General features: G+C 37.5%; 1 protein-coding gene across 19 annotated transcripts in view; it reads left to right on the forward strand.

Annotated features, from left to right (window-relative positions):
* CAMK2D (calcium/calmodulin dependent protein kinase II delta) overlaps positions 1 to 11,878 on the forward strand; it is a 315,318-nt gene extending 303,440 nt beyond the window's left edge. For 16 of the 19 annotated variants that reach the window (XM_040475237.1, XM_040475342.1, XM_040475272.1 and 13 more), the window contains 5 exons: positions 53 to 128; positions 4,874 to 4,968; positions 6,970 to 7,198; positions 8,642 to 8,737; positions 9,905 to 11,878. In XM_040475237.1, the coding sequence (XP_040331171.1) occupies positions 53 to 128; positions 4,874 to 4,968; positions 6,970 to 7,198; positions 8,642 to 8,708 (467 nt within the window). In that variant the 3' untranslated portion in view covers positions 8,709 to 8,737; positions 9,905 to 11,878. Of the gene's footprint in view, positions 1 to 52; positions 129 to 4,873; positions 4,969 to 6,969; positions 7,203 to 8,641; positions 8,738 to 9,904 lie in introns of those variants that run through there. The other 3 variants (XM_040475382.1, XM_040475373.1, XM_040475297.1) reach the window with 2 other exon arrangements.
* The last annotated feature ends 3,064 nt before the right edge of the window (positions 11,879 to 14,942 follow it).

Consider the following 14,942-nt stretch of genomic DNA (forward strand, 5'->3'; position numbering starts at 1 on the left):
TTATGAGAACAAAGGACAAAAGCCACATAAAATAATCTATCTTTGCCTTTAGCACGAAAGCAAGAAATTATCAAAGTCACTGAACAACTGATTGAAGCTATCAACAATGGGGACTTTGAAGCTTACACGTGAGTAGAGGCACATTTATTTTGCTTTCATGCATGTGAACAAAATATTTTATATATGAGTGCATTCTTCAGTGTACCGGAATTCATGTATATTTAACCCCAGGTTTGAGGTCAATGATAGCTTTATTTCATAAATAAATAGGATTTACAGAGGAAACACAAAGCTTCTGATAGGAGGATTGGTGCTCTCCCGGTCAATGCACAGACTTGTAATCACCCACTCCTCCATATGAGGAAGGCATTCCAGGCAGAGCATCCATGAGAGCAAAAACACAAGAGACAGGAAAGCACATAGAAGTACATTTTGGTTTAAGAGATGTTTTGCCTCGCAGCTCTGTCAAGATCCTGGGACAGATCCATATCACCCAGAAGGTGACATGAGGCAGCCTTCTACTTCTTGGGCCAGCACGCCTCAACCTTTCTTTGTCTCTTTTATGAGTTTGTCTCTTAGGTAACAGTTTATTTGAAGAAAGTCCCAATGCTTAAAGTTTATGAACTACTGGACCATAGGGTATATAAAGGAAATCAAGTAAAAATAAAGCATTCAAATAAATAGGCGTATTTCACAAAGTATGTAGGTCAACAAGCTAGCCATTTGGACAAAGATAAAAATCAGTCCAAGCCTTCCTCTTACTCCATACGAGTGAGCTCCTCTTGAATGAAAGAGTTCAATGCAAAAAGATTGAATTTGATCTCTGATTGGAAAGACCTAAATTTAAAAGCAGAGAAAGTAATGACAAATGAGAAGATAAAATGATTAGGCTACCCAAATAGATAAAACTTGTATACTTAAAAGAAAAAAAAAAGAAAGAAAGAAAGAAAGAAAGAAAGAAAGAAAGAAAGAAAGCAAGCCCAAATGTGCAAATGTGAATGCAAGAGCATTTTCTGCCAGTCAGATCAGCAGGGGTAAAAATTGCTGACAAGCAGTGGAGTGCAGATACTGTGGGACTATGATGACTTTCCTCCAACACTGGATGGAATATAAATGGAGGCAAAAATTCAGGTTGGTAGTAGTGGCAGTGGTTAGAAGGGACGTTTAGTTCTTATATACCAGAAAGCATTTATTTCAAATTTATTTATTTCTAAAGTTTCAAATTGTTTTAATCCTCTGATTTTACTGATAAAGATTTAACATGGGTATGGGAGCACCTGAGTGGCTCAGTTGGTTGAGCGTCCAACTCTTGATTTTGGCCCAGGTCATGATGTCAGGGTTTGTTAGATTGAGACTCTAGTTGGGCTCTGCCCTGACAGCACAGAGCCTGCTTGGAATTCTCTCATGACCCCTGTTAATGCACACTCTCTCAAAATAAGTAAATAAACTTTAAAAAATTTAACACGGGTATGGATTTTTAATCTAAAGCATGGACAAAAAATATAAACAAAAATATTATTGAAGCGATGTTCATAATAGTGAAAAATTGGAAACATATATCCGACATTAAGGAAACCATTAAGTAATATGTGGTGCATTTGGTACAGTGGATGTTTATGTAGTTTCTAGAAATCTGGCAAATGCTTATGATGTAATTATAATGTACATAATTATTCCAACTACATGAGAAAAAGCATTAAAAATAGAATGAGATATGACAAATTGGTTTTGAAAAGGAAAAAAGGACATTGCCTCTGGGAGATGAAATTATGTGTGAATTTTTTTCTTGCCTTTTTTCCCAAATTTTATATAAGGTATTGCTTTTATCATCTGTTATAAAATATGAAAAGTAAATGAGTTTAAGAACTAAATTAAATGCAGGATTGCTTCTTGTAAATTAAATGTGTAAATGCATATACATGCAAACACATGCATATGCATGTGTATATATTTGTGTGTATCAGCTATTTTCACATGATTTAATAAAGTACACTTGAAATAGTAAGATGTGAAGTTTAAAATAAAACTCTCGTTGGAGACCAGAGCTCCCTTTGTGCCATAGAAGCTGCTCTTCTATTGTTCTGCTGAGAACTCTATTAAGAAAAACATGAGAACATGTTCTCCAAATATGAGAATACTATTTTCAAATATGTATTTTTTTGTAATAGCATTCTCCTGTAGAATAGTAAAAAAGTGTATTTTGTTGGTGGTCGTAGCCAGGCAAAATTGGAACGTTTCCTATATTCTAAGACAGGTTAATGTAAGGTATTTTAAATAATGCAGTCCTGTGGAATCACATCTGTTTACCTACAGAGGCCTGTAATCTGGCCTGATGTTTCAACTCAGGCCCAGGGATAATTCAACAGGACCTTACATGGGAGCTTTTTGGATGAATACACTGGTAAAGCCCTGTCAACTGGTCCTTAGGACACCTGTTCAGAGCATGTGTGTTCACACATATATATATCAAGTGGCAGCTTTGTGAATCCTTTATTAATCCAAAGCCTATGACAGGTGATAAATGCATATATACAGAGGAGAGAGAAAGAAAGAACAGATTAACAGGTTTTCAGATCTATTGACTCTTTTTGGTGGTTGGTAAAGAGATCCATCATAGTACGGTGATTCTCAGATGATTTCAGCACCACTATAAGGTAGTAAAAATTTTTGATTTACCAATGTTGACAACCAGAAGTCATATTTGCAGAGGAAGTAACAGCCCCTGGCAGAATAAATTCCTGTTACCATAGCAACATGGCTATTCCCATTTCGCCCCTTAGAGATTATATATATTTGACTTTGAGCTTGAAAGTACCTGCCCACCAGCAAGTCTGAGACAAAATGTAAAAGCCCTCCTCACTACCTCCCCTCTGCCACTCCTGCCTTTAAGGCTTTTTTTTTTTTTTAACCACAGAAATATTCACTGATTTTTTTAAGTATTTTCTTTTAAAAAAAACATTTTTTTAATGTTTATTTGTTTTTGAGAGAGAGAGAAAGATGGAGTGTGAGAGGGAGGGGGGAGAGAGAGGGAGACACAGAATCCAAAGCAGGCTGCAGGGTCTGAGCTGTCAGCACCGTCACAGGGCTCAAACTCACAAACTGGAAGATCATGACCTGAGCTGTAGTCAGATGCTTAACCAACTGAGCCAACCAGGCGTCCCAACTATTTTCTACTTTAAAAGCATTCTTTAAAAAATCGGTTCCATGCACTATGAACAATACTGTGAAGAACCATAGTGAGTTGGCCTTTTGAATACATGTTGGCCAACTTGTATTTCTGTTGAACAGTTAAAATGTTTTTCCCCCAAAATAAATAGTCCCAAATCCTTTTATTGCTTTGTAAACTTGCACTATTTCCTCAAATCCAGATTTTATGTCACCTTCTCTGAGAAGCCTGCCTTGATCACCGCAGGCCCAAGGAACTGTTTCCCCCTTTATGGGACTTATATACATACCCACTGACCCAGTGCTCACCAGATCAAGCGACTAGTTGTTCCCTAAACATACTCTCTATTCTCTCAGTACTAAGCTATTGTATTTGCTGCCCTCCTCCTGCCTACCATCTTCCCCACACCTGGAAAACTTCTACACATTCCTAAAAGCCCAGCTCACTTTTTCTCCTAAATCTTTCCTGTCCCATATGTAAGTAATCTGGTTTTCAGGCACTTTGTATTTATTTCTATTCCAGTCTTAATTGTTATATTATAATTGTTTCAAAGAATATCTGCCACATAGGTGTTTAACAATTCTTCATGGAATAAATTTCTCCAAAGAAAGCCATTGGCTTTCTCTGAATATTTAAAAATGTCCTATCTCTTTGTTGAATTACATTTCTAGTATTAAAAAGAAAACTAATCTGTATGTTTGAATCTAATTTATTTTTTATTTTTATTTTTGAGAGAGAGCACAAACAGGGGAGGGGCAGAGAGAGAGGGAGACACAGAAACCAAAGCAGGCTCCAGGCTCTGAGCTGTCAGCACAGAGCCCGATGTGGGGCTCGAACTCACAAACCGTGAGATGCCGACCTAAGCCGAAGTTGGGACTCTTAACCGAGTGAGCCAGCCAGGCACCCCAAGTGAAATAAACTTTAAAAACAGCTTTTCCAGAAAGTACAGGATGTGATATATGCTTTCAAATCAATGAATGTAGAAGGTGTCAAAAGTTGTTCCAAAATTATTTAGTTTCAGAGCCAATGTTGATTTTGTAGGACTTGGAGAGTGTATTGGACTCCGACAACTTAAGAGTAAATCACTTCTCGGCCTTTTGGCTAAGATCAAGTGTAAAAAAATAAAAGTAACATGGGGTGCCTAGGTGGCTCAGTGGGTTAAGCATATGACTTTGGCTCAGGTCATGATTTCACGGTTTGTGAGTTCGGGCTCTGTGCCGACAGCTCGGAGCCTGCAGCCTGCTTGGGATTCTGTGTCTCCCTCTCTCCCTGCCCCTCCCCTGCTTGTGCTCAGGCGCGCTCTCTCACGCTCAAAAATAAACAAACATTTAAAAAATTAAAAATAAGAGGAAAAACTGGAGAAAGCCTAGAGAATTCATCTTGGAAATAAATATAAAAAAGCAGAAATTTTAAAAAGGGGACTCCTAAAGAAGTCTAGTTATCATCTGCTGGAACTTGCTGTGTTATCTTGCGCCTATCAGAGTTCCCTGCAAAATGCTTTTATAGCATCTGCTCCTCAACTCACCTTGCCAAGGCCTGTGAAAGAAATTTTATATTTTTATGTTTTTTAAAGACTCTTTCCTTCCAGTGAAAAATAAGAGTTGATAAATAAGATTGGATATGTGTGAAACAAAGTATATTATAAAAACAAAATATATTAACCTATGTATTGGTTATTTTCATTATGTTTTTTTTCTCCCCCTACAGAAAAATCTGTGACCCGGGCCTTACTGCTTTTGAACCTGAAGCTTTGGGTAATTTAGTGGAAGGGATGGACTTTCACCGATTCTACTTTGAAAATGGTACATTTATTCTAAATTTAATAACATGCCTTTTCCAATTTCTCTTTGAATTTCTCTTAAATTTATAGCTTTTCTCTATTCTATAATGAGAATTTTCACCTTAGTCCAGTATTTTACATCATAACACTTTTCGTATTTGAAACTGAAAAAAAAATGACAAGCTTAAAAGTTTTGGTGTTTTGGAAGCTCTTTGATTTTGTATAAAAGGTAATGTTGATGGAACGTACCCCAGCTAAGTCCCAGCAAATGTATATATAAGCTGCAAAATGAATTACCAAAAAAATAAGTTTTCATAAAACATTGTTTATATACAAAAAAGTAAAAGACACCATAGCATATCAGAATATTTGACATAAAGGGGTGCTTTCAAGCATAGTGCTCATTTTCAAAGTGAAATGTACCTGAGGATGAGTGATCGGGTAAATAAATATTTCAGTTTTCACTATAAGAATTTGGTCTTAGAGGAAATAGCCACATTTCAGAGATAGTAGCAAAAGAAACTCCTGAGATCCTTGAGATCATCAAAAAAAGTGTAAACCAGAAATTCCTTTTATCTTTCTTTTCCTTACACCTGAAGACTAGGAATTGTCTTTTGTTTGCATGATACATAGAGTGAATTCATCAAATTAAAGAGGAAGTGTAGCAAGGACTAGAATAATCAAATTCACTTCCAATAATTATAAGCGTTGACAGGAATGTCTGCTGTGGCATGGGTTTTTAATTTAAAGTATGTTTAATGATTTTTTTTTTTTACATAGTCACTAGGCATTTGCAAGGAAAGAATTATGTGGTAAATTGGCCTTAATAAAGCTTCAGTAAATTTCCTGATTCTTTCATAATGTTTCTTCCAGTTGGTTCTCAATTGACACCATCTCATCACTAATAAAAGAATAATTAACCCCTTAAATGTTTAACTTATTTCAACAGAAACTATATGTCATTACTTACCATAAATACATATTCTTCATAATGGGATATTCTTTTTTATGTGACTGTAGCATTTAGTAATTTACTCAGATCTTTTCTGAAAATGGGAGAGAGGTTTGCATAACAGGTAAAACAGTTTAACCTGTTTTAGTGATCTAAAGGAATAACATCAGGAGCACCTGGGTGGCCCAGTTGGTTAAGCGTCCTACTTCAGCTCAGGTCATGATCTCAGGGTTCATGAGTTCAAGCCCCTGCATTGTGCTCTCTGTTGTCAGCACAGAGCCCAGTTCAGATCCTCTGTCTCCCTTTCTCTCTTCTTCTCCCTCACTTGCTCTCTCGCTTTCTCTCAAAAATAAATAAAAAGCATTTTAGGGGCATCTGGGTGGCTCAGTCAGTTAAGCATGATACTTGATATATTTCCTTGTCCCATGTATTTCGTCAACTAACAAAACGAAGAAGACCACAGGGTATCCTCTCAACTGCTCCATGCATCTGGGCCAGGCCCTCTACCTCTCTATTTGTATCATGGCTTTTGTTTTTATTTTATTTTTTTACATTTATTTATTTTTGAGAAACAGCGAGACAAAGCGTGAGCTGGGGAGGGGCAGAGAGAGAAGGAGACACAGAATTCGAAGCAGGCTCTAGGCTCTGAGCAAGCGGTCAGCACAGAGCCTGATGCGGGGCTCAAACCCACAAACTGTGAGATCATGACCTGAGCCGAACTCGGAGGCTAAACCGACTGAGCTGCCCAGGTACCCCAGTATAGCTTTTGTTTTTAACCACTTCCCATTATAAATAAATACACCTCTTCACCTTCAGCTTTGTGTGTCCCTGAGTTTCCAGAGTGACAACTTCTCTATGAAGGTAAACAAAGAAAATAATGACTATCTACTTTTGCTCTTTCTTTTTTCCTTTCTCTTTTCCTTTTACTTTGCACAGTGCCAGGGACTCAAAGCAAACAATTAGTAGTTGAATGAATGAATGGCATTGCATTCATTGGCCCCAGACGAAGTCACTGGTTTTGGTTTTCTGTATGTAGTAACTAAGTTTTGTTTTCATTTTATTCTCTTTCAGCTTTGTCCAAAAGCAATAAACCAATCCACACTATTATCCTGAACCCCCATGTACACCTGGTAGGTGATGATGCTGCCTGCATAGCGTACATTAGGCTCACACAGTACATGGATGGCAGCGGTATGCCAAAGACAATGCAGTCAGAAGAAACCCGTGTGTGGCACCGCCGGGATGGAAAGTGGCAGAATGTTCATTTTCATCGCTCTGGGTCGCCAACAGTACCCATCAAGTAAATATTTCCAGTCTGTCAGCTTCTTTGTTAATATACCCATGGCCAGTGTTTTTTACTTATTCCATTGTTAATGACATGACATAGTGTTGTTTAACACTGGAAGTCAGTTACATCGGTGGGAATGTTTAAGGAGAAATAGATTATAACTGTCTAGAAAGATCAACTAGACCAGCTGTTTGGGGGTTGAAACACACGTATAATAGAAACTGGAGGATACCCCAGCAAGCTGGTTTCTTTTTCTTAAATCACGTAATACGGCAAACTATTTGTGACTTCATTGTCACAATTTGCAGAAGAGGGTGATGTGGGAGGAAAAAATAAGGAAGCGTTTCTAAAATGACCATTATCATATCAGAACCTTTATACATGATCTACTGGGCTCAGTTAACAGGTATTAGAAGAAATTTATAAACACAGCATTCAAAATACAAGGAACAGGTATTTCAGTGTCTTCCTCACTATGCTACTCTACCTCAGATGTTATGTTTGCTCTTCCAATCAATAATTAGACAAATATTTCTTGCACATCTCCTAGGTGATTAACTTATGCCAGATAAAATACAAGGTAAAAGATAATTGTCTTCCAGGAACTTATATTCTAGTTTAGAAATCAACTTATGATTGATACCAAAGAAAAATTACGAGGTTTGCAATCAACTTCAGAGTAGAATGGAATGAATGACCAATGTAACAAACTGTTCACAGTAGTTTAGAAGTATATCTTGCACAGAATATATCATTTAAGACCTTGTCCAAATTCCAAGTGGAATTTGGAGACATAGAGCAAATGGAAGATAGTCCAGGAATATCATAAGAAAAGGACAATGTCAGGATGTTAGCTTTGTATGGTAGAGGATTATGGATAAGGAAGGCTGGCTCCAACTGGAGGAAAGGGGAATATTAATGAGAAATAAGGGTGTGTCAGTGAAGGGATGAGATGAAAACAAGAAGGAGAGTTTAGACTCAGAAGTTTGACCTAATGTTGGTCTCATTCCAAATTGTCTCACCAGGATCACCTGTTAATATTCAGAAGGGAGTAGGATGGGGAGTCAAGTTTATACAAACAGCCATTCAACTCCAGAGAATCTATCAAAATTTCTCAGTTTAATAATGTACCACAGTGGTTTTCAAAGACCTTCTCTATAGCCTTAATAATTACTTATCACTGTTGGATTTATAAAAAGTAGACGAAGGAAAAATAGATAGCTATGTAATGAAGAGAATGACAAGAGGAATATAATAATGAAGATACCCATGCTTGTGTGTTTTTTACCCCAAAGAGGTACAGCACTAATTGACAGTTAATATGGAAGGGATTACAATCATACAGTACTAGAGGGTAAGGTTTTTCTACAATTCCCTCAAGTGTTTATGGGATAGAGCCTATTTAAGAAAACTTCATTTTACGCCAAATGGCTTAAATGGGGCTTCTCTTAATAGGCCATCCTGTATTCCAAATGGGAAAGAAAACTTCTCAGGAAGCACCTCTTTGTGGCAAAACATCTAAGGCCTGAAAACCATTCACATATGGGTCTTGTAAGTAACATCCTGCTCCGGGGTACTTTGTGAATGGAGCTAATGACTAAAAAGCTGCATGGCTGTTTTTCTTCCCTTTAAGAATATTTTCGTTTGCATTGTATTCAATGGAAAATATTAAAGGTCTTTGGAAATTTATAGCACTTTTGCATGAGCTCTTGAGTCTAATGTTTGGCCTCATTTTGTAGCATAACCCTTGTTTTAAAGGTAATAAGCTCTGAGAAGAGCCTTATCATATGGATGTTGGCATTTTAGAATATCCTGGAGTTCTCGCCTTAAAAGTCCATTATGTCTGGGTCAATTCTCACAACTCTCAATTATCCAGACCTAATTTATAACAAGCTGTAGGATTTTTTGGTGTCCATTTTTCTAGAGGTGGTAATTCCTGTTAAGCACTTGACTAAGGTTAATTTATAAATTAATTTGCTGTGCCTGACTGAGTATAATAGTATTTGACCATGAGCACAGGCCACAAGAGGAAGTCAAGCTGAAATTTAAAACTCACATAGTAGGTAATTCCAGAGGATAATTGAAAGTTGACTGTAATTAAATTCATGCCTGTGTTGTTTTTTAAGATTTATTTCTTAACTTGGATTAGGATCCAGATATATGTGGTAATGTTGTGAATATTTTCTCCACTCAAAGCACTGAACCTTATCAGAGCTTTTAACAAATAGTGCTCCCAGCAGTTGGATTAAAAAAAAAAAAAACAACAACCTCCAATTAAATCATTATGTTTCATCTACTTTTGAGGCTATATTCCTTGTTAAATTGACTTCTAGGTTTAACTTTCCAAGGAGCCTAAGAATGATAACAAAAGCTAAGGATGAACTTAAACTTCATTTTAACAAAACATGAATGTTTACAATGCATATTTATATTCAATAATGTGATTGAAGCCTGGGTTCCTGTTTCTGTTTTCAGCTTAGCTCTGTGTGGACAAAGTTGAGAGAAAATTAATGCTGTTGTTATCTATTTTAATTTTGTTTCTGCTTAACATCGTGTATTTCATCTTTTGCAAGCAAAGATCTCATACATTGTATTTTCAATTAATTTAGCTAAGGTATAAAATTGTACCCTAGTCACATCTTTGGCAAAACAATTTGGCAATATTTTGTAAAACGGTGTAACTTATTTCTCCCTCCCCCCTCCCCCACTTTCTTTCAGCTAAATGTCAACAGTGCCACTTCTGCATTCTCTTGTTCTCAAGGCACCTGGATGGGAACCCTGGGCCGTCCTCTCCTCCTCTTCATGCATGTTTCTGAGTGCATGAAGTTGTGAAGGTCCTACATGTAATGCATATGTGATACATCATCTTGTCATATATTCCTTCCCACACATTGTTTACACTTCAACTAGGGGGATGTTCCATGCAAACTTAAATTACTGTTGGCAAAGAATAGAGGGAGGTCAAAAAAAATTCCACAATGTTCCAAATACAACCTATTTGTCAAGTTTCTGTTTATGCCAAGATTTAACAGACTTCAAAATTATTGTTCTCTGAATGACAGTTTGTAAGAGAAACGTAAATTTTTAAAACCCTTTGCTGTTAATCAGTTTTGGCTTGTTTGTTTAACAAAAAGCAAAAAAAAAAAAAAAAAGAAAAAACAAACAAAAAAAACCACTTTCAGTTTCCTAGTGTGATCCTGGGATCCTGGTTGAAAGCTTTGTTGCTCTTTAACAATTAAAGTAGGTTGATATGTGAGCAAAATCACTCAATGTGGAAGCGAGATAAAGTCATGCTGGTTTTGCTCAAATCGTAAACTGGAAAAATTCACATAATTTACGTGTGATCACTTTAGGATGTACTCACAGTTGTGAATTTGTTGTATTTCCTGTTCCTTTCTCACCTATGTGCTCTGTTTTCTCCATTTGATCTCACTTTTTGCTGTTTGCTTCCTTTTTCTCCATCCTCTTCTGTCTTTTCTCACACACTACTAGACAGAAAGGAAAGTGAAATTTGCATAATGGCGGTAACTAAACTAGCACTCCTATCATCTTTAGGACCCTGAAAACGTTGTCAAGATTTTAAACGTTCTTAATTCTGCTTAGAATCCCTGTGTCCAAACTACAGCCTATGTTGGTGGTATTAGACTTATTTAAACTTAGGTAAAAGCAGGGAGTTCCTAGTTTACCTGAGAGGTGTCTTACTAATTAGGGGACTTGCAAGGACAACACCAAGTTGTAGTGGATCAGGGTTTTGTGCAAAGGCACTTAGTTCTGCCTTGTGGACTGGGCCCCTCCTGCTTCACCACTGGCTAGTTTTCTAAAGTCAGAGAGGTCTGCAAGTGATTTCTATTCTCCTAAGTGTTTAGAACTTGATCTTTGTGGCGTGTGCTTTCTTAGCTTCTCTCTTGTGTCAGTGACATTATCTTCCTGTGAGGAGTTAGGATTTTCCAGTTTAAAAAGAAAAGGGAAATGCCTGGATTTTCTTTGTGCTTCTCATTTCTCCTTTGTTTTCTCAACTCCTGTGAGGCAGTTTCTCTTCCCTGAAATGCTTTCTAGTGCATGGTATCTTCATCAGCATTATTTTAACAATAGTGATTCACAATCTTCAGAAGCCTATTTTTAAAGCAGAAGCAAAAAAACTAAACAAAAAACAACCCTCCCTCTTTCTCTCATTTCACCTTTCTGTGTTGATTACTAATCACTTTAGATATTGTTGCTAGTGGATGTATGGTAGATGGATTGAAGCTTTTCTGATAATTACACGATTTAAAAATATATATTTAAAATAAATATATACAGTAAATGTATTGAGCCATGTTAACCTGCCAATGAGATCTGTGAAAAGTAATGGCCTCGTTTTTCCCTTTTTGATTTCTTCTACCTTTTTGTGAAGCGGCTATACGTGGCATACATGTATTTTAAAAATAATAGGTATAGTGTTTTTTTTTTTTTTTTACACTTCTAACTTAGCATGTGGTGTTGAAGTATTACCATAGATCAAGTTTGTCTTCCACACTAAGATGTGAGGAAATTGTGATTTGTTCTCTCCACCACAACTGAATTACACATTTATTATCTTCTATCATTTTGAAACACTGCAGTTTACCATGGGACACTGTATATATTTCTTGCCATAATGGTAAATGACTGATTGATATATTTAAGAGTTAATAAATTTGTGATTTCTGCTGACAATGTTTCCATCTTTATTTCTTAAGAAGAGGTACTGTATTAATGCGTCCACGATGCTGGCCAGTGCCAGCGGCCATGTGTCCTACCGTGGTCTCATTAATTCATAACAATTTACTTTGATGCAAAGATGAAATTATTGAACTGTGCTTCCTTTTAACAATGCACTTGGTAATAATGGCAAGTTAATTTAGTATATATGTCCAAAGTAAGTCTCTCCTAGGAAAATTTTTCTGAGAACAAAGTAGTTAAAAACAAGAATCCTGAAATTGCTAAGTGTGTCTTCTGTTCCATCCTTCACTTGGCTGCTAGGATGTTCCTTTTTTAAGCCAACTCTAACTGTATACCATTTCAATGTCGCTTCCAGTCTACAGTAAGCACCTCATCTCCTGCTTACATGTATGCGAGTATACCACCTTTCAATTGACTGCAAACATCACACATCTATTTATGCTGTATTTCACCTAGAACATTCTTCCCCTATTTCTTCAACCTAATTCTTACTCATTCCTAAACATTCAGTTTAGAGTATCACCCACCTGATTGAACTTTCCTCGACCACACTCTAAGCTTGCTCGTTCTGTCAATACCAGCTGTAGTTTGGGTCTGCCTCCCGCCAACCACATGGTTTCGAAGATGCATCTTTGTGTCTTCACTGTGGAGCATAATATCTCTATAGGCAAGAGCTGTATATTCATTTTTTTATCTCTAAACTCAAAGAGGGCCAACAAGGGAGAAGCCATTAATAGTTTTGAACTGTGGCCAAATTGTAAATGGGAACCTCAAGATGCAGTCAACCAGACGATCTTGGGTATAATGCTTACCTCTGTCACTATTGTCTTTGATAATCTGAGCATGCTAACTCTTCCCTCTGAGCTTATATTTGTAAAATGAGGACAATCATGCCAATCTAATAGGGGTATTATGAGGACTAGAGATGATGAGTATGAAGTACCAGAGTAATAATTAAATGGTAGCAGCTATAACTATTACAGTTGCTGATATTAATACTCACATTGTCCCCATTCCTTACTCAGGGGGGTATAACACTCTTATTTTTTGGGCTGCTGTCTTAATGCTGGTTTACGAATATTGCTAAGGATATATTCATATCGAATCTCAGCAGGAAGATGAGAGATACTGAATAAGGTAGTCATCTAGCCAAAAGCAGGGAAAATGAGATGAAGCAAATCAGTTTATTCTAGGAAAACTCTAAAGGAATCTTAATCTTAAGTAACTGAGAGTCTGAATCCTTGTAGAAATAATCATATATAAGGTAGGGGTAAACGTAGATGGCACATTTGATTTCATTAAATAAAATTCTGATATCTAGAATTCCTTCACTGTTTTCATGGAATCTTTTGTCAGATTTTAAGAAGTGAGAATATATAAAAAGATTATAATAAACATCAGTATACTAGACCATGTATCCATGATGTGAGCAATAAGCAGGGATAAGCCACCTTGGTTGAGACAGCAGCGTGAAGCATTCAGAGTATTCCTACTTTTCCCAAACAAAACCAATTCTCAGAAGTAGGCTGAAATGTTCTCCCATAGACTCCAGTAGGAAACATCGATGAAATTCAGTCTTACCCCAGAAGGATTTATAGTTTTAGAGGCTTTTACTACTTTACAAGTCAAACTCTTCTGGTTTGCCCATAAAAAAGGTTTTTAGCTTTTTGAGGAAAAAAAAAAATGTTGCCAACATTTTAAAACCGGAGGTTTCATATCAAAGTCATGATTTCTGGGTTAATTTGAAAACTTGTAAGATTTTGCATCCTGTGTTCATTTGTGGTGACATAAAAGCTGAAGCCTCTTTTAGAGGAGACCAAGCTCTTGGCCTGTCCCCGCCCACAAATGCTCCACTCCTGTCTGCTGCCAGCTCCTGCAGACACTGGAGTTTTAACCCCTTTTTAAAGTCAGCACTTGTACTGACACCTCAGGCTTCAGCAAGCAGGCATGGGCTGCCTGCTGGGTTTACAGAGGGGGTGCTTCTCGTATCCCTGAACCATACTCCTTAGGCAGCTGTCTTCTTAGTAGGTCTCTCCAGCTAAAGTACCCAGAATTATTTAGACTTCATTTTAAACAAGAAAATGGAGATCCACAAAAATAAATCCAAAGCACAATTTTTTTTTTTCTGAGGTACTATTTGAGATATTAAAGGAAGAACGCGGGCTCTTTTCACGGAAAATAATTTACCCCATTCTCAAAGTCTTGAATGGCCAAGAACGGTCAGGTAATTTTTATTGCCAGGTTTATATAGGCAGCACAGGATAGGTGTGAACTATTTATATAAATCCTAGCAATGTTCTGTCTAGAACTAGATATTCAGAAACTGCTTTGAGATGCAGGGGTGGCAATTTACCCTAAGGCCAAAAGGCCTGACTCAGCCACTAACACATAATATAGTCTGAATTTACAAACTCCCTTGCTCCTTCCTCCATTCTCACTCACCTGGAAACCCACAACCAGTTAACATCCATCGGTCTGTGTGAGCCATGCTCATGCTCTGGCTGCTGAATGTGACTGAAGGAAAATATCCAACACTGCTGACAAGTCCTGCTCTACAATCATGGCCATTCACACCCCTCACAGATCCTCGTGGCTGCCCAGGAATTGTATTTACCTACCTAGTCCATTTCCTCCCACTCTTCCACGAGTGAGGTCAGACTTTCCTTACCATCTTCCACTTCCAACTCTTCCTTCCCCATCGTCACTCAGTGGAGGACCCCGCTTCCATTTCACCGCAAGAAATGAAGCTGTCTCAGCAGCTCTTTCTGCACACCCTGCCTTGTCTCCAGTGGTGAGAATAAAGAGTTTAGGCACCTGCCAAACACCCATCCCCCCCCACACCTACTCATAGATGTCTTTCTAGCAACTCTCCCCACTTCATCATTATAAAGCATTTCCTCCCTGCTAGCTGTCCCCACTGATGCCTACTTCTTCCTTAGTAGACAGACTCCATGAAAGGGCTGTCCCAACTTGCCATTTGCAGTTTCTCCCTCCCATTCCTCCTGAACCCACTCCAGTTGCCTTTATTGCCTCACAAGTTTTTCCTAGTCTTCTG

This window comes from Herpailurus yagouaroundi, unplaced genomic scaffold, assembly GCF_014898765.1.
Source record: "Herpailurus yagouaroundi ecotype Mexico unplaced genomic scaffold, PumYag 28, whole genome shotgun sequence".
Taxonomy (NCBI): Eukaryota; Metazoa; Chordata; class Mammalia; order Carnivora; family Felidae; genus Herpailurus; species Herpailurus yagouaroundi.